Below are 25,972 nucleotides of genomic sequence, written 5' to 3' on the forward strand. Positions count from 1 at the left end.
TGAAATTGCTTCTCTTCTTGGCCCCTTCTTGTTAGCTCTGGAGTCATGCAAAGAAGTTTAATTTTCCCCCTTCTATTCCATTTCTATCTGATGCCACCCTTGACAATGTCATCTGAGCACATAATATTATGTTGATGACACTAAGCTGTTACCTCACCATGACTCTTTTTGACCCCTACACTGTTTTTGATTTGTCACACTGTCTGTTTGACATTCAGTACTGACGAACAGAAGTTTCCTGCAGCTAAGGTCAGGATTTTCCAGCTATAATAACATCAGGAATCAGCTGTAAAGAAACTGTGCTTTATTTCACAACACCTCAGCCTAAAATTGGGAAGACTAAAGTTACCACCACCTCCCTAGCACCAACTTCATCTCTCCCTGTAACAACTGTCTGAGGCTGAATTGGACTATTCATATTAATGGTGTTGTATTGCCCTTTAAATGAGGTTCCAATCATATATTTGCTCCAGACCATCTACTTCAAGCTCTGTAGCATTTCTCTACTCCATCTCCGCCTCAGCTAATCTACTGCCAAAACCCTCAATCATGCCTTTGTTACGTATAGATTCGACTATTCCAAAGTTGTCCTGTATGGCTACCCATCTTCTATTCTTCATAATCAACCAAAGCTATGTTGCCTACGTTAAATTACATCAGCTCCATGATTGCTGACCTATATTGGCTCCTGGTTGGCAACCATTTGATTTTAAAATTCAAATTGCTCCATGTCCTTGGTTCTCCTTATTTCTGTGACTTTCTTCATTTCTACATCCCTCTTGAATTCTGCCCTTTATTAGCCATTCTGACTTCTTGCATTTTAATCACCTGTCCTACTATTTCTGTATATGGCTCAATGTCAAATTTTCTTTGGTAACACTCCTGCGAAGCACCTTGAGACATTTTACAATGTTAAAGGCCCTGTATAAGTTGTGGTTGCATACTTACTTTACCCTAAGAACTGCTTTCCCATAGTGCCTCATTTATAATTATCAGGGGCCTGGAACAGTAGAGAATTTTGCAGATTGGAATGCACAACACCAGCCAAATCGCTTATGTTATGGAAAGGACAGATTCTGACACAGTGGACATTCCTTATTAGATTGTCTTTTCTTGCATAAAACTGCAAAAGTGTACAAGTTATCCTTTAGCAGCATTATGATAGAACAAATGACTGCAGAAATTCATGCTGTTAGTATTGTAAACTTAAAAATCTGAAACCAACATCTAATAATAGATGTATTTTACTTTTAGGAAGATGTGAGCACAGAAAATCAGCATGTTTGTTCCTTGCAGCTAAGCCATCTCTATTGCTGTATACTAGGAGACATTTGTCTCTATGGCAGCACCTCAGAAATCCAAAAGGCTGCTCTAATTGGGTGTGGAAATTCATCAAAGTTACCTAATAGGACAAACGCGCCAGGATTGCTTCAACTACTACAGATTCAGCCAGCAACAACACCAGGAGATGGTAAGTGCCAATGAGAAATGCAAATTAAATAATAAAAGATCAGAATTGGTAGTAAAGCACCAGTGATAATGCTGGTATTTACATTATATTTCTGTATCTATCTAGCTATTTATTATGAACTTCACATCAGCATTCAGTTCGTGTCTGTACAATCTAACCTACTGTTGTCAAATTTTTCTCGTTTCAATTTGTTCCAAATTCTATTTATAATGGGCCAGATTTTGTGATTGGTTGTGAATGACTGATGTTTACCATTCGTCATGCTTACAGTTAGACATTTAGTCAGTTTTTGAGTGACATAATGCAATATATAGAGACACCTTTATGAATTCTGTGACGTTTGAGAAGCACAATGTCTTCCTTGAGATACACAGGCCTTGATTTTTGCTATTGAGGCCAATTCAGCGTAGAGTTCAAATGGCCCTGCTGAGTTCAAGTTTTCCCCAGGTTTTTCCCTCCTGGCAAAAATGGGATCTATCAAAAATCTGTGGCAGATCTTCCTCAGCTGGTCCAATCCACCTTTTTCGAATGTTTGCAGACTTCCCAAGGTCTAAATCAGGAAGTATAAATAAAAATGTTTAAAGCAATGTAAAATCATACATAAAAACAAAGACAAAAGAACAAAGTGATTATTTTATTACAATGTTCCCATTATTATTTAATTCGCAGATCAGGATAATGGCTGGCGGGTTCGCTATGGAGCAGCATACAGTTTGGAAAAGATCTGTCACATTCTTTATGGTGACAAAAACCAAGAGGGGTTAAGGAATGCCGCATGGAATGCTCTGCAGAAACACCAAAGCTTGGAGCAGGACCCTCGTGTCCTGGCAGCCATTAAAGTAGCTGAGGTAATTTGTGTATATGGGAGTATGGATAGTTGAGTCAAAATTTAGTTGCCATAAATTCAGTTGGAATAAGTATGTTCATTCTATCATACCAGAAACAATTTGTATTAATCATATACCCATTCCACCTAGCATAGGATAATGTGGTATGGAAGCAATAAGTCACCAAGGATGTGTACAGCATGCATCTTCTAGGTTCATTAAAGTCTCATTGCTACTCAGGTAAACTCAAAGTGGTCTCAGTGCCCTACTTAGGAGCAGGGTGCTGGATCATTGAGTCATTCAAACAGGAGCATAGACACAGGAGTAGGCTATTCGGGCCCTCAAGTATATTGTGCCACTTAATTAGGTCATGGCTGATCCGTATCTCAACTCCATTACTCACAATTAAGGTCATAGAGTTATAGAGCAGTGCAGCATGGAAACAGACCCTTCAGCCCAACTGATCCATACTGACCATAGTGCCCTCCCACCTAGTCCTAATTGCTCACATTTGGCCCATTTCCCTCGAATCCTTTCCCATCCGTGTACTTACCCAAATACTTCTTAAATGTTGCTATTGTAACTGCCTCAACCACTTTCTGTGGCAGCTCATTCCATATATGTGCCACCCTCTGCCAGTGGAAGGAGATGAAGCAAATATCTCTGCTCCATATTCCTTAAGAAAAACAGTCAATATTGCTCTGAGTCTTAAATTTTTCCATTAATTCAGCATCCATGTTCTTTGCAGGGAATGAGGCAGATTTCAACTACTCTTTGTGATTTCACTTCTTTAATCGCCTAGTTCTAATATAAAGATTATGATGAAATCCGACCAATTCAGGTCAATAATATGAAATGCTCTTTCCATCAATGCTGTGTGGCCAACTGTTTAGTTTTTATTTCAGATTTCCAATATCTGCAATAGTTTGCTTTTGCATTGAGATTCTTTTATTCTTTCATGGGATGTAGACACTGGACCAGCATTTATTTCCCATCCCTAAATGCCCTTGAGAAGGTGGTGATGATCTGCCTTCTTGAACCACTGCAGTCCATGTAGTGTAGGTACAGCCAAAGTGCTGTTAGAGAGGGAGTTCCAGGATTTTGACTCCATGATAAGTGAAGGAATGGTGAAGTATTTCCAAGACAAGGTGTGTGACTTGGAGAGGAACTTGGTCCCATGGTGATGGTGTTTGCGTGCATCTGCTGTCCTTGTATTCTAGATGATAGAGATCACAGGTTTGGAAGGTGCTGTCGAAAGAGCTTTGGTGAGTTGCTCAGTGCATCTTGTAGATGGTACACGCTGTTGCCACTGAACTTCAGTGATGGATGGAGTGTCAATCCCACAGTCTGCTGTGGACTGGATGATGTTGAGCTTCTTGAGTGTTGTTGGAGTTGAACTCATCCAAGAGTATTCTATCAAACTACTGACTTGTACCTTATAGATAGTGGACAGGTTATAAGGAGTCAGGAGGTGAGTTACTCTCCATATAATTCCTAGCCTCTGACCTGCTGTTGTCGCCGCAGTATTTATGTGGCTTGTCCAGTTCAGTTTCTGGCCAAACGTGACCCCCAGAACATTGATAGTGGGGTAGTCAATGTTGATAATGCCATTGAGTATCAAAGGCAGATGGTCAGATTGTCTTTCCTTGGAGTTGGTAATTTCTTGGCACTTGTTACTTTCCACTTGAGACCCCAATCTGAGTTTGTCCAGGTCTTGCTACATATAGTCGTGAACTGCTATAGTGTCTGAGGAGTTGTGAATAGTGCTGAACATTGTGTAGTCATCAAACATCCATCTTCTGACCTTATGATGGAGGGAAGATCATTGAAGCAGCTGAAGATGGTTGGGCCTGGAATACTATCCTGAGGGACTCCTGCAGTAATGTCTGGGGCTGAGATGATCGACCACTTACAACCACAATCATCTTCCTCTGTACCAGGTATGACTATGATTCACAGTAGACTTATGGACCAGTTATTGGCCTGGTTAAATTTGTCCTGCTTTTTGTGAACAGCACCTACCTAGGCAGTTTTCCATATTGTTGTATCCACACTGGAACAGCTTGGCTAAGGGCACAGCTAAATCTGGAGGACAAGTCTTCAATGCTGTTGCTAGAGTGTTGTCAGGGCCTTTAGCCATTGCAGTATCCAATGATTGAGTCGTTTCTTGCTATTAAACAGTGACCGAATTTGGCTAAAGACTAGCATCTGTGATGCTGGGGACTTCCACAGGAGGCTGAGATGGATCATTCACTTGTCTGTTCTGGCTGAAGATTGTTGCAAGTGCTTCAACCTTTTCTTTTGCATGAATACACTGGGTTCCCCCATCAGTGCTTAGTGAAAGCACAACTAAATGGCAAGTAACAGATGGATTCTCCTCCATCTTGGCCTTTTTTGTATCAAAAAAACATTTTTGTCCTTGTATGACTGCCCCCCTCCAACATTGGGCCATTTGCCACTTGTTTAGTTTTGCTTTCACAGACCTTTGATTACCCATTAACACTTTCTGATATCTTTTATGTCACTTTTAGCACATTCTATAGCCCTTCACATTGCCATTAACACTTCTTCCTTCTCATGACCTACACATCTTTGTTGCAATCTTTCCTAGCTTTCACCTACTCATCCACTCCAGCTGTTACACTTCCTCTCATACACTATATAATCCATCACATTTCTCTCTCTCTTTAGCTCTGAGGAAGAGTCATACAGACTCAAAATAACTGTATTTCATTCACCACAGATGTTGCTAGACCGACTGAGTTTTTCAGCATTATCTGCTTTTTTTTCAGATTTCCAGCGTCTGCAGCTTTTTGCTTTTATATTTGTATTCAGTATCTTGTCCAATAAAGGAAAGAATTCCATATCCTTTCTTGAACACCTTGTCCACTTGTCCTACTACCTTCAGAAATCTGTGGACATACACTCTTAAGATCTCTCACTTGCTCAAAACCTTTCCAAATTATTGGGTATTTCCTTGCTTTGTTGCCCTTCTCAGACGCATTACTTCACACTTCTGTGCAGATTGAATTCCATTTGCCACTTCTCTGCCCACTTAACTGAACCAGTGCTATAATTCTGGAGTTGACAAATAGCAAAAGGGATATCAACCACACAACCAATTTTTGTGTCATCTGCAAATTTCCCAATCATACCTCCCGCATTTAAGTCTAAATGATTAACATATACAACAAACAGCAAAAGCTCCAACACAGCCATACAGAACACCGCCGGAAACTTTTCTATTTGCAAAAATGTCAGTCAACCATTACCCTTTGTTTCCTGTCACTGAGCCAATTTTGGATCCAACCTGTATCCCATGATGTCTTGTTTTTCGGACCATGTGGAACCTTGTCAAATGTTTTGCTGAAATCCATGTAGACAACATCCATTGCACTATCCTCATCAATCCTCTTTGCTAATTCCTCAAAAAGTTTGATTACGTTAATAAAGCATACCTTCCCCTAACAAAACCATGCTATCTCTGATCAATCCATGCCTTTCTAAGTAACAGTTTATTCTGTCTCTCAGAATTATTTCCAATAATTTGCTCAGCACCAAAGTCAGACTGGCCTACAGTTTCTTCACGTATCCCTCACATGTTTTTAAAATAATGATACCTCCAATCCTCTGTGACCTTGTCTGTATCTAATGAGGATTGGAAAATGATGCTCAGATCATCCACTATTTCCTCCCTGGTTTACTGGGATACAATCCCTTTGGCCCTAGTTACTTATCCACTTTCGAAGATGTCAATGGTTTCAGTGAGTGGGTGGCAAAGTGGCAAATATAATTCAATCACAGAAAATGTGAATTACTTAATGTATTTGGGGAGGGCAAACAAAGCTAGGGGAGATACAATAAATGTGAGGATACTGGGAGGAACAGAGGAAGTGAGAGACCTTGAAGTGCATGTTCACAATCCCTGAAGGTGGCAGAACAGTTGGATAAGGTGGTAAAGAAAGGATATGGAATGCTTTCCTTTACTGGGTGCGGTATAGAATACAAAAGCAGGGATGTAATGATGGAACTGTGTAAAACACCAGTTAGGCCGCAGCTGGAATTTTGTGCACAGTTCTGATTGCATATTACAGAGAGAGGGCAGAAGAGATTTACAAAAATGTTTCCAGGACATGAAAATTGCAGCTACAAGGAGAAATTTGATAGACAGGGGTTGTTTTACTTGGATCTGAGAACTCTGAGGGGTGACCTAATTGAGGTGCACAAGATTATGAGGGGCCCAGATAGAGTTGCCCTGATCCACCAAGCAAAGAGGTCAGTTACCAGCAGGCACAGATTTAAGGTGATTGGTAGAAAGATTAGAGATGATACGAGTAAAAACTTCTTCACCTTGAATGCGGTCAGTTTTTGGAATTCGCTACCTGGTTTGGTGAAGAGGTAGGAACCCTCAAATCATTTAAAAGGGACCTGGATCTACACCTGAAGTGCTGTAACCTGCAAGGACTGGGCGCTGGAGAGTGGGATTGAAACAAGCAGCTAGTTTTTAATTTTTTGGCGCAGCACAATGGACTGATCAAATTGGATATTCCTCTGCCATAACATTCTATGGTCCTATGTGGTCAATACCTGCATCCAGATCCAGATGTTATATTTAATAAATTTAGAATGCTGTTTGCAAGTTCTGTAACAAGCCCACAAATCATGGGTGGGGGCAGTCAAAGGGATTCTATTTCTTGGGTTATTTAAAAGGATTATAAGCTGTTTCCAGGTAAGTTACTGATAAGTTCATTTTACAAGCTGATCTGCTCTTTTGTTGTTTTGACTGTTGTAACTGATGTTGAACTACTCCAGAATGGAATTTTGACCAGGATCTTCAGTAAAATGCATGGCTGGCAACATTGATTTTGTGTTTGAAATGCTAGAGAAGATGAAGAGGAGAAACAGCTGGCCACAATCACACATCGACAGTTGCAAGGAAAAGAGACAAAGCAAGAGAAGTCCACAAATGTTGTCTGACCCCATGAGTTTTTCCAGCATTTTCTGTTTAATATTTCAAATTTTCAGCAACTGCAGTAGGTGGCTTTTGTTTAGGTAACATTTGACAACCAAGTATTTGTCCTCTTGATATGCCTGTTCACAAAAGGACCTGTTTACATTCTTCCAGTTTGAAAGCTGAATGGGGTAGTCTGATACAATTGATTTTGTGCTGATATCTGTGTGTCTCAGTTGATTGTATTTTAGTTGGAACTTTTTTCAGAGACCATGTATTATGCTGGCTTTCTCAGCTAACACAAGACTCATGTCGACAGTATTCTGGTTGAAGACGTTTCTTTATTTCTCAAGCTTGGTTCACGCATGTGGGAGAGAGATTTGGGACAATCCAAATCTACTCTGAAATTACATTACTCTGTGTTACAATTATACAATTTTGGCTCATACCCAGTCAGGTATGAACCAATCATTATTAGTATGGATTATTTACCTTGGCCTATTACATTTACTCTCTGACACTTTGGTAGGAATAATGGTAAGAAGGATTATTACTTACGTGGAGAAAAACTGCAGCAGGTGACGGTGCAGAGGGGCCTCGGGGTCCTTGTGCATGAGTCGCAAAAACCCAGCTTGCAGGTGGTCTGGAAGGCGAATGGGATGCTGGCCTTCATAGCGAGGGGGATTGAATATAAAAGTAGGGAGGTCTTGCTGCGGCTATATAGGGCATTGGTGAGGCCGCAGCTGGAGTACTGTGCGCAGTTTTGGGCACCGTACTTACGCAAGGATATTTTAGCCTTGGAGGGAGTGCAGAGGAGGTTTACTAGGCTGATGCCGGAGTTGAGGGGGTTGAGCTATGAGGAGAGGCTGAATAAACTAGGCTTGTACTTGTTAGAGTTTAGAAGAATGAGGGGAGATCTCATTGAGACGTATAAGATGATGAATGGGATGGATAGGATAGAGGTGGAGAGACTCTTCCCGCTCAGAAAGGACAGTAGGACTAGGGGGCACAGCCTCAAGATAAAGGGGGGGGCGCGGTTTAGAACGGAGTTGAGGAAGAACTCCTCCACTCAAAGGGTGGTGAATCTCTGGAATTCTCTGCCCGTTGAAGTGGTGGAGGCTACCTCGCTAAATATTTTTAAGACGCGGGTTGATGGGTTTTTGATGAGAGAGGGGATTAAGGGTTATGGGGAGAGGGCGGGAATGTGGAACTGAGCCACGACAGATCAGCCATGATCTTATTGAATGGCGGGGCAGGCTCGAAGGGCTAGATGGCCTACTCCTGCTCCTATTTCTTATGTTCTTACAGCATGGGACTACGTAAGTTCGTGAACTTTGGAAGTCTGTCTCACAGTCACCTGATATTTTCTTATCGAGTAGAGTGCATGTTCCCTTCATTAACTGCCTGGGACCTCTAGTACTGTTTGAAGCCCACACTGACATGAGTTCTTTTCCCTTTGCTCAACAGCCGCATTGTCCCGAGGAATGTGGTTCTTTTCACTTGACAACATCTCATGCCATAGAGCAGTATGTCGTTATTTGATTTGATTTATCATTGTCACATGTATTAGTACAGAGTGAAAAATATTGTTTCTTGCATGCTAGAAAAGCCAAAGCACACCATACATAGAGAAGGAAAAGAGAGTGTGCAAAATGTAGTTTTACAGTCATAACTAGGGTTTAGAGAAAGATCAACTTAATGTGAGGTAGGCCCATTCAAAAGTTTGATGGCAGCAGGGAAAAAGCTGTTCTTGAGTTGGTTCGTACGTGTCCTCAGACTTTTGTATCTTTTTCCTGATGAAAGAAGGTGGAAGAGTGTACGTCCGGGGTGCATGAGGTCTTTAATTATTTAAACAGGCTACTTTTCCAAGGCAGTGGGAAGTGTAGACTGTGTCAGTGGATGGGAGGCTAGTTTGAGTGAAGGGCTGGGCTTCGTTCATGACGTTTTGTAGTTTCTTGTGGTCTTGGACAAAGCAGGAGCCATACCAAGCTGTAATACAACCAGAAAGAATGCTTTCTATAGTGCACCTGTAGAGGTTGGTGGGAATTGTAGCAGACATGCCAAATTTCCTTATTCTGCCAAGAAAGTAGAGGTGTTGGTGGACTTTCTTAACTGTAGCATCCACATTGAGGAACTAGAACAGGTTGCTGGTGATCTGGACACCTAATAACATGAAGCTGTCAACCATTTCTACTTTGTCCTCATTGATATAGACAGGGGCATAACCTACTCTACACTTCCTGAAGTTGATGACTATCTCCTTTGTTTCATTGACATTGAGGGAGAGATTATTGCTGTTGCACTAGTTCACCAGGTTCTCTATCTCTTCCCTATACTGCATCTCACCATTAGCCAAGGTGTATGCTTTCAGTACAGAATATATGTTTTCATAGATATTTGTTTAAATTCTCTAACAGTGAGTTATATATGTTTCTATACAAACAGTACTTTTGTAAAATATATTGCAAGCAATTTGTGACTTCGCTAAATTAATGTACTCTGATCAGTTAGTCTTTTAGTCCTAGGTTATTCTGAATTCTCTCGTACATGCTGGATGGGGTATTCTGATGCAAATGATTTAGCGCTGATATCTGTGCTACTCAGTTGTTTATATTGTCTAGCAGCATATTGGTGTGTGCATCGAGAAGGCCACTAACTTAGAATGGTACCACTAAGCCATTATCTAAAGATATCCGTATTTACTGAGGAAACGGGCATGGAGTCTACGGAAATTGGGCAAACAGATAGGGAGGTCATGGAACCTTTACAGATTAAAGAGGAGGAGGTGCTGGCTGTCTTGAGGCAAATCAGAGTGGATAAATCCCCAGGACTGGACAGGGTATTCCCACGGACCTTGAGGGAGGCTAGTATTGAACTTGCAGGGGCCCTGGCAGACATAGTTAAAATGTCAATATTCACGGGGGAGGTGCTAGATGATTGGAAGGTGGCTGATGTTGTTCTGTTGCTTAAAAAAGGTTCCAAAAGAAATCCGGGAAATTACAAGCCAGTAAGTTTGACATCAGTGGTTGGCAAGTTATTGGAAGGTGTGGTGAGGGATAGGATCTACAAATATTTGGATAGACAGGGACTTATTAGGGAGAGTCAACATGGCTTTGTGCGTGGTAGGTCATGTTTGACCAATCTATTAGAGTTTTTCGAGGAGGTCACCAGGAAAGTGGATGAAGGGAAGGCGGTGGATGTTGTCTACCTGGATTTCAGCAAGACCTTTGACAAGGTCCCTCATGGGAGGTTAGTTAGGAAGGTTCAGTTGCTAGGTATACATAGGGAGGTTGTAAATTGGATTAGACACTGGCTCAATGGAAGAAGCCAGAGAGTGGTTGTGGAGGATTGCTTCTGTGAGTGGAGGCCTGTGACTAATGGAGTGCCGCAGGGATCGGTGTTAGGTCCATCGTTATTTGTCATCTATATCAATGATCTGGATGATAATGTGGTAAATTGGATCAGTAAATTTGCTGATAATACAAAGATTGGAGGTGTCGTGGACAGTGAGGAAGGTTTTCAAAGCTTGCAGAGGGACTTGGACCTACTAGAAAAATGGGCTGAAAAATGGCAAATGGAATTTAATGCAGACAAGTGTGAGGTATTGCACTTTGGAAGGACAAACCAAAGTAAAACGTACAGGGTAAATGGTAGGACTCTGAAGAGTGCAGTTGAACAGAGGGATCTGGGAATACAGGTACAGAATTCCCTAAAAGTGATGTCACAGGTGGGTAGGGTCGTAAAGAGTGCTTTTGGTACATTGGCCTTTATAAATTGGAGTATTGAGTATAAAAGTTGGAGTGTTATGGTAAGGTTATATAAGGCATTGGTCGAATTTAGAGTATCATATACAGTTTTGGTCACCTAGTTACAGGAAGGATGTAAATAAGGCTGAAAGAATGCGGAGAAGGTTCACAAGGATGTTGCCAGGACTTGAGAAGCTGAGTTATGGAGAGAGATTGAATAGGTTAGGACTTTATTCCCTGTAGCGTAGAAGAATGAGGGGAGATTTGATAGAGGTGTACAAGATTTTAATGGGTATAGATAGAGTGAGTGCAAGCAGGCTTTTTCCACTGAGGCTAGAGAAAAAAACCAGACGGCATGGGTTAAGGGTGAAAGGAGAAAAGTTTAAAGGGAATATTAGGGGGGGCTTCTTCACACAGAGAGTAGTGGGAGTGTGGAATGTGGTGCCCGATAAAGTGGTAAATGCGGGGTCACTTTTATCATTTAAGACAAACTTGGACAGGTTCATGGATGAGAGGGGCGTGGAGGGAATTGGTTCAAGTGCAGGTCAGTGGGACTCAGCAAAAAATAGTTCGGCACAGACAAGAAGGGCCAAAAGGCCTGTTTCTGAGCTGTAATTTTCTATAGTTCTATGGTATTGTAGAACTGGGTTAGATTCATAGAGCATAGACTCTGCACCGTTTTACAGTTCTCCTGATTCATGTTCTTTCTGTGTTTCCGCTGGAATTTTGTGCCAAAATTTTTACCAGCGATTTGCTGCTCGAAACACCAGACTGGCCAAGTACACAGCTTTTAGAAATGCACTCAGTGACTTAAAAACACATTTCAATTAGAAATTATGGGTACAAATATCTGTTCAAGCAAAGATGGTCAAACATTTGGCTCATCATCCTGCATTTTCTTCTAAAATGGAGTAGCTCACACAAATAGTTTGAAGTAGGCAGTTGTGATTGTGATCTTTGTGTACGTTCTTTAAATAATGTTACATGTAGCAGTGAGCCTCAATGGCAAGTAACTAAGTGACTCTATAAAACAAGAGCAGTGGACACTCTAATATTGGATCTCCAAAAAGGTTCATCACAACTTCAGTGTCGCAGTTGCGGAAACTCTGGAGAAAATAAATCATCATTGCAAGTGTGTTGTACGGTACTAATCACACACTGACAATGAACAAATATTGCTTATTGGGTTGCACTTGATTTGTCCATTTTTTTTATTTTCCTAGGCGGAATTGAATGGCCCAATAAATCCTTTCATCAATGCAAGCTGTAAAACATCATCATCTTTCAGGAGCTCAGTAGTAATTCACTTTCTGGGATGGCGAATAGCAAACATTTTGTCTCAGTTTTGCCTGCCTCCTATGGTTCCTTATATTGCTTTGCCTCGAATGGAACCGCAACAGCCCATTCGTTCCAGGTCTCCAGTTCAGAAACAATTGAAGGTGGAAAAAACAGTGGCTCGTCTTTCACTCGGGTAAGAATAGATTTGACATGGTACTCACTTTGAACTGCAGTTATTCTTATTTTCCAGCCATAATAATTCAACTACAAAATTTTTTTTTTAAAAAAGGGTAAGATCTATTGTTTCATAGAGCTCGCACCAGCAGTGATGGTGTCAGACACTGGAGGTACGGACAGAGATTGACAGTAACATTTCCCCAACTTTTTTTTTAGCTTCTTTGAATACATTTTGATTTCTAAAAACACTCAAAATCACTACTTTTTTGCATATTTTATGTGAAAAATGGTCCATAGATTTTTAAACACGACAGGAACAAGAGGGAGGAACATGATGGAATATTGCAGAATAGAACCAATTTGAGGAAGAAATGACAGCTAGAATACCAAAGTGGACAATGTGGACAAAGGCAAAGTCTATAGATTATAGAAATCTACATTGCATATATTGTTTGCTAAAGAAAATTTGTAGTCATGTGAGTTTACTTGGAGCTGGGCTGTACACATTGAGCAAAGCTTAAATGGTATACTGAGTGGCTCAGGTGCAAGTTCTATGGTGTTAACCAAACAACAGTAAACAATCTAAAATAAATAGATGGTCATCAACAGTTTTAGAAAATGGGTCCATAACCTCTGAGCTCCCCACTGTCGGATTTGGGGAATACACCAAAGATGCAATGGAGAATCCCACATGGAACTTTCCAGGTAAGGATTTGCATTGCAATTGCCTGAAGTGCTGATATAAATAATAGACCAACTATGATGGGGAACTTTATCTACCCAAATATAGACTGGGATAGTAAGAGGCAGAGAGGGGCAAGAGTTCCTAGATTGTTTTCAGGACAATTTTCTGCAGCAGTATGTGTCTAGCCCAGCAAAAAAGGGACACTGCTGGAGTGAGGCACAATTATATCAACAAGTCGTTCTTAACAATTTTTTATATTTCAGGGGTCGAACTAAAATATCTCAATTATTAAATGGAGGAGGAAATTAGTTTTAGTCTTCACACTTCAAAATATTGTAATGAGGATATTTTTAAATAATACAAATAGGATAAGTAATATATATCTGCTTAGCTGATATATATTATACAAGCTGCATTATAATTTTCATCGTGGCATGTTAATTCTGCATTTGATTGTTATGTACACCTATTTGCCCATTAAAATGTATAAATTAGCATTGAGGTAAGTACATCACAACCTTGTTTATTCAAAACCACTTCAATCTAACTATATTTTCTAGACCACCATGCGTAGTACTCCAACCGACTGTATGTATCTGGACTAATTACTTTAACAATGCATTTTAATGATGCAAAGAATGAATCAGAGTGATGTTGACTTACAGATAGCTAATCTTGCAGTTAAATCCATTCTAAAGTGGGCAGCACAGTGGCACAATTGTTAACACTGCTGTCTCGCAGTGCCAGGGACCCTGGTTCAATTCCTCCCTTGGGTCACTGTCTGTGGGGAATTTGCACATTCTCCCCGTGTCTGCGTTTCATCCAGATGCTCTGGTTTCCTCCCACAGTCCAAAGATATGCAGATTAGGTGGATTGGCCATGCTAAATTACCCCTTGGTGTCAGGGGACTGACCGGGTAAATGCATGGGGTTATGGGGATAAGGCCTGGGTGGGATTGTGGTTGATGGTGTCTCGATGGGCCGAATGGTCTCCTTGTGCACTATAGGATTCTATTTTTCTATGAAAAAACACAGTAACATGTAACAACACATATTAAATAGTGGAAGTAAGATCAGTCCTCTTTTGTCTTGTCAATTTTCTACAGATTTGTTTTAAATGTCATCTCCCAAAGCATTGTTCACAGCCAAAATATTTTCACTCGTCTTATAATATTGAATATTTTGCATTCTCTACTTCTTACTGATTTCTTTAACACTTCCGAAAGTAAATTGTTAATGTAACTACAAAATCATGTTTTATTTCAGGCAAGAAATAATGTTAGCACAAGCAGATCGTGAATCAATCCCTGATTTCAATTCTCGTACAAACTTCAATCTGCGGAGAATAGTGGAAGATCAGGTAATTTCTATTACCAATAAGCTACTTCATTTTAAATTCTATCAAGTTCTCTATAACTCTAAGAAGCTGATCGTTTTAATTGGGTTTAGTTCTGAACTGAACTTACTTTCCATTTGACAAACTACATGAAATTAGTTGTGCTGAGTGTCATGATGATATTCCTGGTAAGAAGACCATGACTTGTATCTGAATTATTACAACAATAACAAATTGCATTTATATAGCACCTGTAACGTGGTAAAATGCCCAAGGTTACCAGGGAAGCAACCACTGAGAAGAATTCAACTGAAGATATGAATTACATTTAAAATGCAATATTAATGCTCAAGAAACAGCCATGAAGCTACCCATCTTTGATCTATTTACTTTGACACCCTTGTCGAGCAAAAATCTTTCAGTTTTGAAATATCAACACCATTTTAGCCACATCATCCTCCAGTATCTTTCCTCCATTCACCTGGGTGAGATTGTAGATCTTATCTATCTGATTGTAACTAGGAAATCACCTGCTTCACAGTGATTTCTCTTTTCATTTTTGCACCATCACCTCTTGTATTCAACAGGATCAATCCTTATTCACTTTCCAGGCAAATCATAGCAAGCAAAAGGCAGAGTGTTGTTTCTGGTGAGAAAATGGCTCGGTTTTCTCTCCAGATCTTATGACACTCTCTTCCCCAATGCTTCCTTAGGACGTTGTTGGTTGGAGCATGGTTCCCTAATGCCTGTGTACTGAGGATGTTGCCCCAGTGCTTGTGGTGTGGGCAAGGGAATCGCTCCCGTACGTGTGCGGGAAGGTGGTTTTACATACTCTTGGGGGAAATTTTTATAATCAGCGCAAATTGGGGCACCTTTATAGATAGTGCCCTGTCATTAGCAGGTTCGATGACCCAATTAGCAGTTTCCCGCCATTCATTCGGCCTGCCAGCGGGATTGGAACAGGGCAGGCTTTACAGTTGCTACCCACAAGCGAGGACATAGCATGCTAGACGTGGGTCCAGGGGAGCACCATGAGCCCCTCAGAAAAATGGGGCATCCTCGCACCCCCCCCCACCCCCCCCCCCCCCCCCCCCCCCCGCCCCCCACCACAACAACCACACTATTTACAGGTCATCTCCCCCCCTCCCCACCCGACACAAGCATGAGGATGACCCATCCTGCGCCTCCCCTCTGCTCCCTTCCTCCGCTCTCTTCTCCAATTAGATTCCCCATTCTCCCCTCTGGTCCCCGAGCTCCTCAGACCCCCTTCAGACCTCGCACTGCCTCCTGCACCCTGGCACTGACACTCTGGCCTTCCCCCTTGAGCCCTGAGATTGGTCAGAGAATTAGGTCTAGTGACCGTTTACTCCTCTGCTGCTGCCAGGCTGCAGAGTAAGGATTGTTCTCACCCGGGATGGGGATGTCACTGCTGGACTTTGACAGACCTTTGAACACCGCTGGCATAAAACGTTGGAGGCATTGGACAGCCTGTCCACTCCTCGGCTAAGACCCTTGTTTTACCCCACCACTATTTAACCTGTAGCAAGAGTAGGCCCATGGCAGACAGGAAGCCCAGCATCATTAGCTGTGTGGCTGGTGTCAGGCCTGGGGGTATGTGTGCATTGTGGGTCTCCAGTTCCCCTGTACCTATCGGAGGCGACTCTTTCCCAAGTTTACACTTTTTGCTTTACCTATGCTCCTGGCTTCTCGAACCCAGCTCCTCACGATGCTCCCTGCTTTGTTGGAGTATGCCAGACTCATTCTGGTAAAATTCCTCCTGGTGTGTGGCTCCAGCAATGATTTCTATTGGTCTCTGACGGCTGTCCCAGCGGCGACCAACACTCCTGCCAAGACGTCAGAGCTGCTAGCCATCCGAATGCGCTCAGCTCTCTGAGGTAGGACTTCCTGTCCCTTAGGAGTGTAAATCCTGCCTCCAGCCTATTACAAAGTTATAAAGTTTGTTTATTAGTCACAAGTAAAGCTTAGGTTAACACTGCAATGAAGTTACTGTGAAATTCCCCTAGTTGCCACATTCAGGTGCCTGTTTAGGTCAATGCACCTAACCAACACGTCTTTCAGATGGTGGGAGAAAACCAGAGTACCCGGAGGAAAACCAGAGGAAACCCACGCAGACATGGGAGAATGTGCAAACTCCACACAGACAGTGACCCAAGCCGGGAATCAATGAGGCAGCAGTGCTAACCACTGTGCCACCGTGCCACCCATGGACGCCCATAACAGCCGTGGATTGTGTAGGGACCACTCTGCTCCAACTTCTCTTTACTGCTTTAAAATGCTTTGTGAAATCTATCTGTTTTACAAAACTTTGAGGGATTTGCCCTACTATCTGCCTATGTGGTTTGGTCACAAATTTTTTAAATAACGTTCCTGAAAATGCCCCCTTAAGACATTTTATAAGGTGAACAATACTATATGAATGCAAGTTTTGTTGTTATTTTTCATTATCTTTTGTGGAAAGATCCAGTTGGAGAGTTGGTGTTGTGATAATGTAAGTGAACTATGAATTCAGAAATCCAGGCAAATGCTACACCACAGCAGCTGATGGAATTTAAATTCAATTAATAAATAGTTTCATGGTCACCATTGAACCACCATTGATTGTTGTAAATACTCACCTAGTTCATTCATGTGAATGGTAAAAGGGATGCAGGAGCAGGTTGACCTAGGTGTATATGTGCATATGTCATTGAAGGTTGAGAGAGCAATTAAAAAGCATACAGTATCCTAGACTTTATCAATAATAGAATTGAGTACAAGAGCCAGGTGGCTATGTTCAGCTTGTATAACACACTAGTTCAGCCTTATTTGGAGTTTTGGTCCAGTACTGGGTGCCAACTTTTGGAAAGATGTGAAGGTATTCGGAAGAATGTTGAAAAGATCCACAAGAATTGTTCCAGGGATGAGGAACTTCAGTTATGAAAATAGATTGGAGCGGTTGGGACTATTTTCTGTAGAAATATACAAAACTGTGAAGGATCTGAACAGAGTAAATAGGGAGAAACTATTCCCACTTGTGAAAGGATTGAGGATGAAGGAGCATAGATTTAAAGTAAGCTGCAAAAGAAGTAAAAACAATGTGAGAAAAACAAACTTTCTGAACAGCGAGTGGTTGAGGCCTGGAATGCACTGCCTGAAAATATAGTGAAGGCAGGTTCAATCAAGGCATCCAAAACGGAATGAGACAATTATTTAAAAGAGAAAACTGTGCTGTGTTATGGGAAGAAGGCAGGAGAACGACACTAAGTAAATTGCCCATTCAGAAAGCTGGTGCAGACTTGATGGGCCAAATGGCCTCCTTCTGCGCTGTAACAATTTTGTGATTCTTGAATGTCCTTTAAATGACAGGAAATCTGTCATTCTTACAGGTCTGGCCTACATGTGATTCCAGACTCAGAGCTAAGTGGTTGATTCCTAACTACCCTCTGAAATGACTTAGCAATCCACTCAATTCATGGGCAGTTAGGGATGGACGACAAATATTGTCCATAGTAATATGATTAGTGGGCCTGGGATGGTATTCTTGAGGCCTGATAGTGTCTTCTCCCCCACTCCCCAACTCACCAACTCACCCTCCCCCGCAAACAGGGAGTGGTTCCAACCAATGGGATTTACACTTCTCTTGACTAATGGGAAGCAGGCACCCACACCCCATGTGGGACAGAGGCTGTTGAGGCCCCCCGGGAAGTTGGGGCAGGGGGGTGCCCCTTGGGCACTGCCAACCTGACATCCTGGGACTCCCAAGGGGCAAGCTGCCACTGCCCACCGAGCACCTTGGCACTATCCAGCAGGCAGTGGGCAGTATCAAGGGACAAGGCCTGGGGGGGCAGGGCCCACTGGAGGGGCTATTGCTGGGTGGGGGGGTGTGATCCACTGCCACTCTGCAAATGATGGGGGAACGAATGAGGAGGGCAATCGGAGCTAGCCATGTAGGGGGTGATTCAGGGCTGGCCATCGGGGCAAAGTCCAGTAGGCCAGCAATCAAATGGGGTTGGGATCGGGAAGGCTAGCAATCAGGAAGGGCCAGTGCACATGTGCCAATCACCACAGTGACAGATCAGAGCATGTGCAGTGGCCTGCTCAGCACTGTGCTGCTGGTCTTGGCAGCAGGATGAGGCCCCCTCCACCACTTATCAACATGAATCACGCTGAGGCACTTTGCAATGCTCCGTGTCGGAGATTCGTTCAGGTAAGTATGGGGTTTAGCAGGAACATGTTGTTAAGGCCAGAAGCAGATCAGCCATGATCTTATTGAATGGGAGAATAGTCTCGGAGCCAAATGGTCAATTCCTAGTAACGATCTTGTGGTCTCTCACCATTAAGAAAATATTCTAACATTTCTTTCTCAGAACTAAAGAGGACAATATCACATTTCCCTACATTGATCCCTGTCTACCACAGCTTTAGTATGTCTGTGTCCATTTATAACTTCTTGCTCCCTTCTACACACCTTACTGTCTCTCTATATTCTTGGATGTGTTATTCTTTTTTTCCTTTATCCAAATCATTAACTTAGCTTCCAGTCCAGATTCGTGAGGAACATCAGTTGTTTACCGATCAGGGGACTAATGTTTATCCTTAATCTCTGTTTTTTCACCTATAACCAGCCCACGTCATAAGGTTTTCTACTATTCTGTGCATTCCGATTTTTTTCATAGGATCCCTACAGTACGGAAGGAGACCATTTGGCCCATTGAGTCTGTACCAACCACAATCCCATCCAGGCCCTATCCCCATAACCCTATGCATTTACCCTAGCTATTCCCCCTGACATCGAGGGGCAATTTAGCATGGCCAATCCACCTAACCCGCACATCTTTGGAATGTGGGAGGAAACTGGAGCAACCAGAGGAAACCCATGTAGACATGGGGAGATTGTCTGTGTGGAGTTTGCACAGTGACCCAAGCCGGAATCAAACCCGGATCCCTGGTACTGTGAGGCAGCAGTGCTAACCACTGTGCTATCGTGCGGCCCTGTGTTTTTTGTGTGGAATTTTGTTAAATGCCTTCTGGAAGTCCTTATAGACAGAGTCAATTTCCTTACTTATCATAATAAAATGTTGAACCAGATTCATGAGGCATGACCTGCAGCATAGAAGAACTTAAGTGTCCTCGTGCATAAATCACAAAAAGCTAGCATGTGTGGGTAATAGGGAAGGCAAATTGAAAGTTGGCCTTTATTTCACAGGGAATTGAGTATGAAATAGGAAAGTCTTGCTAAAACTATACTAAGCATTGGTTAGGTCATACCTGGAATACTGTGAACAGTTTTGGGCTCCTTAGCTACAGAATGATATACTGGCATTGGAGGCAGCCCAGAGAAGGTTCATTAGATTGATCCCGGGTTTGAAGGGATTTTCTTATCAGGAAAGGTTGAGTTGGTTGAGCCTGTACTCATTGGGATTTAGAAGAATGAGAGGTGACTTTATTGAGGCATATAGAATTCTCAGATGACTTGACAAGATAGATGCTGAGAGTTTTTTTTCCCCTGTAGCAGAGAACATAATCACAGAGTAAGGGGCCACCCAATTAAGATGGAGGAATTTATTCTGAGATTAGTGAATCTGTGGATTTCTTTAACACAGAGGGCGATAGAGGTTGGGTTGTTAAGTATGTTCAAGGCTGAGGTAGACAGGTTTTTAATCAGTAAGGAAATCAAAGGTTATGGGAATAAGGAAATAAATTGAGGATTATATCGGATCAGTCACAATCTCATCGAACAATGGAGCAGCCTTGATGGGCCAAATTACCTACTTTTGCTCCAACATTTTATATAAAAATTTATGCTGTATTCTTTAATCAGCTAATTCTTGTTCCAGCGTTGTCACTTTATCAAAGGATACTGTAATTGTTATTTTGCCCCTAATTATAAAAAGACATGCAACACCTTAGTAAAATAAATATTTAAGTTGCATTTCATAGAATCATAGAAACCCTACAGTGCAGAAGAGGCCATTCAGCCATCGAGTCTGCACTGACTCTCCAAGGGTTCTTATTCAGGCTCACTGCCGCACCCTATCCCCATAACCCTGTACATTTTACCATAGCTACTCCTCTTAATCTACATATTTTTGAACAATAAGGGGTAATTTAGAATGGCTAATCCCCTAACTTGCACAGCATTGGACTTTGGGAGGAAACAGAGCATCCGGAAGAAACCCACGCAGGAGAATGTGCAAACTCCACACAGACAATGACCTGAGGCTGGAATTGAACCTGGACTCCCAAAAATAATTTGATGTTACTTTCAGCCTTTTGGCTGAGATCAAATGTAGTATTGACATGCTGTGCTTGGTTGAAGTCATTAGGTTACATTTTAGCTTCATTTGACACAATTTTTAAAAGCGGCATCTCGGCCTTTTGGCTAAGATGCAAATGAGATCAAGCCTTGGAGGAGGGGCTATGCCTACTCCAATCAGCTTGGATCATGTAGATCAAGCCCAAGACAGGAGGTGAGAGCCCTGTCTTGTCAGCTTGGATTATCTCAACTTGTGGAGACTCTGAATTGGATTTGATTTGATTGAATTGGAATAAAAACAAAACAAAGTCTGCCAATTTTAATGAGTGGACTGTAATCTTAGAAAATCTTCCAAAGAGGCTATTTTTAATACTTTTGTTTCCAGGTATCCAGCTTCTTAGTTCGTCTTAACCCCTGCGTCCTCTAAAAAACGCAGATGTGAATTAATTGTAGTTCTAAGGACAAGTACAAGGTTCACTATTCTATATAGATGTTTTCGAATCTATAACTTTGTATTATTAGTTACATTACCTTTCCTTTTGTAAAATTACATCAATGCAGAATCTTTGGTTAATTTTTAATTTTGATGGATAGTGAGCTGACTTTTCTTTCATTGCCATGCTGTCAACTACCTACTCTTTTATTTTACTACACTGTTAACAGTCTGAGAGTGTCTCTTCTATTGGGGGAAAAGATTGGAAGATGTGAAAGTTCTGGCATTCCCTGACATCAAATACTGTTCCAAATGCTTCACAGTGACAGATGGCCTATATCAGGCATTTGAGGTGCCTTTCTTTGAATATAACATGTTGTTCTTTGGCATTTGTCTTCACTTTTCAGCCAAGACCCATTAAACAAATTGCAGCATTGGGATTGATTCACAGAGATAAACTTTGCCGCAGGAATAGAGCCAGGGAGTAAAGTGAACTGTTATATATATTGATATCTAATATTGATTAATTTCAGATGTTACCTGAAATGAAATTAGTCAGGGGGGATTGCATTATCCCTACAGAGGTGTAGCTATATTAAGCCATACCAGCTATAGTGTAAACTCAGTACTGGCTAGTGTAACCATCTCTGTTCCATCTGTCTTTATTGCATCTAAATCTCAGTTGCCTTTCATTCTCCCTCTTTCTATTAGACTACAACTGCAAAGTTCCTTTATTATTGGACAGCAAGAAAATAAATGTATTGGCCAATTGTGGTGTTACCTTTGGTTTTAAATTCAAGTTTTTGCCAGAATTTCCCTTTGCTCTGGATATCCGTTCTGAAAATACATGGCTGTCTCAAAGTTGTTCAGCCTGAGATGGTCTTGTACCAAAATGGCTTTAAAATTACTTTGCATTTTTAGGAAGCAAAACCCAGTAGTTTGATTTTTCTCTATCTTTCTTTCCCTACTTTCTCAGCTGCAGAACAAATGCATCCCTCTTTGGGAACAAGATTTTTTTCATTCTTTTTCCCCTGGACAATGTGGATCCCCTTTTGCTCATTCCTTTTTTCTAGTGAAAGGTGTTATGATTTCTCGGTTGGTGGTTTACAGTCTTTAACTTTGCTATGGTTAGTAACTCATCTATGAGAAGTTTCTGTACATTTAACACAGCTCTTGTATACCATAAGAAAGCTGGACATGTCATTTAATGGAGTTCTGAAGCTCCATTCTAGCCCCAAACTGTGCTTAACATTCATGCATGATTCCCAATGTAGAATTCATGGATTTTTGAGATTTTGAAATTCTTCACTTGAAATTGTTAACAAAGGCAAGTCTTTGGACACATAAACATCAGGCCGAAAAAAGACTATCTGATCCATCAAGCCTGTTCTATATAGTTGTGATGCCTTGTGTCAAGATACCCCCTACCCCTTCAATGCCAAGTAGTTGTCGTGTCTACCTACTTGCTGTTTGGTCTCATTACTAGAGGAAGAACCAGTGCCAGAGCATACACGTGTGGGTAGGTGTATAGGTCTGCATTATGTATAAGAGACATCTATTCTTGTTAGAATGTAAGCAATGATAACTCTGTATTGGATGTAATGTGACCAATAGAACCAATTAAGAATGATGTAATGGCCAACTGACTCAGTATAAATAAGAACCTGTTGGGAATTGTAGGGAGTTTAAAGTGGCCCAGGACGTGGCCCCAAGTTTGGAGTAATGAAGTTTCATTATTAAACCCTTTTTTTGATTTATAAGTTGGAGTAAGTTTTGTTATATTTTTATTATTCGCATTTGAAGAGTTCTTCCAAAGAAACATTCTTACGTTTTGTTTGAACAATTTGACTTGTTGTTATATTATGCTTCACACATCAGATTCCAATGTCCTCATATATTTGGCATTTTGCTTACATAGTATCACCCCGTAGAATGCCCAATTTGACCCAGGTTCCTACAAATCCCTCAATGTTTTCAGACATTATTCTCTCATTAAATGTTTAAAAAATCAGAAGCTTACATACTTATATTGACATTATTAATTTAACTTATTTTTGTATTTCATCATATTTAAATATGCATATTATTTTAATGCTTTTACTTTATTCATCTGACAGTGGAGAAAAGAGCTGCAAGCAAAAATGGAAGATGAAGAAAAGAAAAGGGAGCTGCAACTCCAAGAGAAACAGAAAATAATGGCAGAAGATTTTAATGAGACGATGAAGAGGAAGGAGAAGAAACTTAGCAAAAAAGACAACAATCTGTGAAATTTCATTGTGATCCATGGCCACATCCCAGGGTGAGGGAGAAGAGTCCTTATGAAAATATTGTAGCTACCTCAGTTTCCTCTGTGATGTTCTGTCAGAATTCATTAAAACAAGGTAGCAGAAATGCAATTTTAGTAAATCTTTGAAGTGCTATTTATAATCAACGAATACAGTTCTGTGTCCTATTAAATACCTATCTATGCTAACCAAGAAAAATGTAGGGTACTATTTTGTACCAGCATGAGGCAAGCTATTGGCACGCTACAATAATCAAGCTCATTAAAGCTTTAGTGATATTCAATTTTACTGAGTGTTTTTGTAGTCATTCAATGTTTTACAGTAATGGCATTCCTTCACACCCACTATTTTTAAACTTACAAAACTATTCAAGAAAAATCAGTTTAGAAATAATCTTCAATATTTCTTATGAATTCATTCTCTAGATGTGGGAATTGCTAGTATTGTTGCCTATTAATGGTTGACCCAAAAATGTGATGATGAACCACCTTCTTGAACCATTGTATCAATTTCATACATCTGAGTGGTTGTTGGATCAATTCAGAAAGCGGTTAGGAGTCAACCGTGCAATTGTGAGATGGAAGCCACACATAGGCCAGATGAAATAAGGTTTTCCTTCCTAAAGGACATTAGTTGCATCCGAAGGTTTGTCAGTCACTTTCACTAATGGCAGCTTTTTATTTCTAATTTGTTTCCAACTGAATTCAAAACCTCAAAGACCATAATAGGATTTAATGTTCCCTGGATTATTATCCCACTCCTCTTAATTACTAGCCCAGTAACATAACCATATTACCGTAGCTCTAGATATGCAAAAATTTAACAATATCAGGGTTGCAGTAGTTGCAGGGAGTGTTGAGCTGATCTATTCCACATGCGTCTAGGGACAATGGTCCATAAATCTGATGCAGTTGAGACAGGTATGGACAATTATCAGTGGAAATTGTAGCAAAATTCAGGAATGTAGGGACTCCAGTTTGCTCTCCTTTCTGTTGGATCCTTATTCAGCTATCCCTCACAGTTACAATGATACTCCCAAAATAAGCAGAAGTGCAGTACTTTCTTTTGCAAAAGATGGATCTGACCTTTGCAAATTAGGTTTCATGAAACAATACTGTTTTATGAGTTTTTACACCATCTTCACTGGCCCTGTCAGTACTACCCTTCTGCTATTATCCACTGTTAGATTTTCGAACTTTCAAACCTCTTCACCGCCCCCACAACCTATTGGGAACCAATCCCAGCAGCTCCAATATTGGTGTAGGTGCCTGCTGAAAATACACAAATTGTTCAAGAAATTCAATAATAACAGGCATAGAGGCCTGTGGATTTTCAAACCAGTCAATCTTTATCATCCAACAATATGCATTAATTCACAAAGGAGAAAAATTCAATTTTTATTTTAACTTTTCAGCTTTCCATTATTTTGTTTTCTGTTCTGGATTCTTGGCAGTTTCAGATCAGTCACAATCCTGCCCAGACTAACTAATTCTGTGCCAGGTTTCTAATGATAACAGTTGTGAATATCCAAATGAATTGTTGCTACTGGTAGTATCACAAGCGTGAAAAGAAAACTGGATAGATTATTTTTCAGGAAGTATATTTCATATATATTTGATTAATTTGGTCTCCTTTCTTTTGGATCCTCATTCAGCTATCCCTCACAGTTGCAAAGAGACTCTTGAAATAAGCAGAAGTACTTTCTTTAGCAAAAGATGGATCTTGCCTTTGCAAATTAGGCTTCATGAAACAATACTGTTTATGAGTTTTTACACCATCTTCACATGGTCCTGTCAGTACTACCCTTGTGCTACTATCCGCTGTTAGATTGTCCTACTTCTTAACCTCTTCTCTGCCCCCACAACCTATTGGGAACCAGTCCCCACAGCTCCAAAATTGATGTAGGTGCCTGCTGAAAATACACAAATTGCTTATCCCCAGGAAATTCAAGAGTAACAGGCATAGAGGCCTGTGGATTTTTAAACCAACCAATCTTTTAATTAATTTTTTTATGCAAACAGATATTCTGGATTTGGTTAGCAGAACTTCCCAGGATCACACAACTGGTACAGCATTCTTCTTGAAGAATCCATTACAAATCCCAGTGATGTTGAGCTGCTGTTTGGAGAGCAATTATCTTTTGTTGCTATCATGTTTAATAGTATAGATGATCTTCCTTGAATCCCCTTCCTCACTGCCACTGAATACTCACCCCACTGATCAATTTTAGCAGTTCCCTTAGCATCACTGTAGTATCAGGCTGAATCTTAACTCCCAGAAACAGATGAATTGTGATTGGATCAGAGATTAACATGCAAAAGGTCTAAAACAAGAATCAAACCAACATGCTCAACTATGGTTCTAATGGAGGCAGGAAGAGGAACAACATAAGAACATAAGAAATAGGAGCAGGAGTAGGCCAACTAGCCCTTCGAGCCTGCCCCGCCATTCAATAAGATCAAGGCTGATCTGTCGTGGCTCAGTTCCACATTCCCGCCCTCTCCCCATAACCCTTAATCCCCTCTCTT

General features: G+C 41.0%; 1 protein-coding gene across 4 annotated transcripts in view; it reads left to right on the forward strand.

Moving 5' to 3' along the window:
• tmem232 (transmembrane protein 232) overlaps window positions 1–23,727 on the forward strand; it is a 74,120-nt gene extending 50,393 nt beyond the window's left edge. For all 4 annotated transcript variants that reach the window (XM_080189031.1, XM_080189032.1, XM_080189033.1 and 1 more), the window contains 5 exons: window positions 1,255–1,471; window positions 2,141–2,319; window positions 12,219–12,466; window positions 14,401–14,494; window positions 23,277–23,727. In XM_080189031.1, the coding sequence (XP_080045157.1) occupies window positions 1,255–1,471; window positions 2,141–2,319; window positions 12,219–12,466; window positions 14,401–14,494; window positions 23,277–23,426 (888 nt within the window). In that variant the 3' untranslated portion in view covers window positions 23,427–23,727. The remainder of the gene's footprint in view (window positions 1–1,254; window positions 1,472–2,140; window positions 2,320–12,218; window positions 12,467–14,400; window positions 14,495–23,276) is intronic.
• The last annotated feature ends 2,245 nt before the right edge of the window (window positions 23,728–25,972 follow it).

The sequence above is a fragment of the Carcharhinus amblyrhynchos genome, chromosome 5 (genome assembly GCF_965287045.1).
Source record: "Carcharhinus amblyrhynchos chromosome 5, sCarAmb.v2.hapA, whole genome shotgun sequence".
In the NCBI taxonomy this organism is placed as follows: Eukaryota; Metazoa; Chordata; class Chondrichthyes; order Carcharhiniformes; family Carcharhinidae; genus Carcharhinus; species Carcharhinus amblyrhynchos.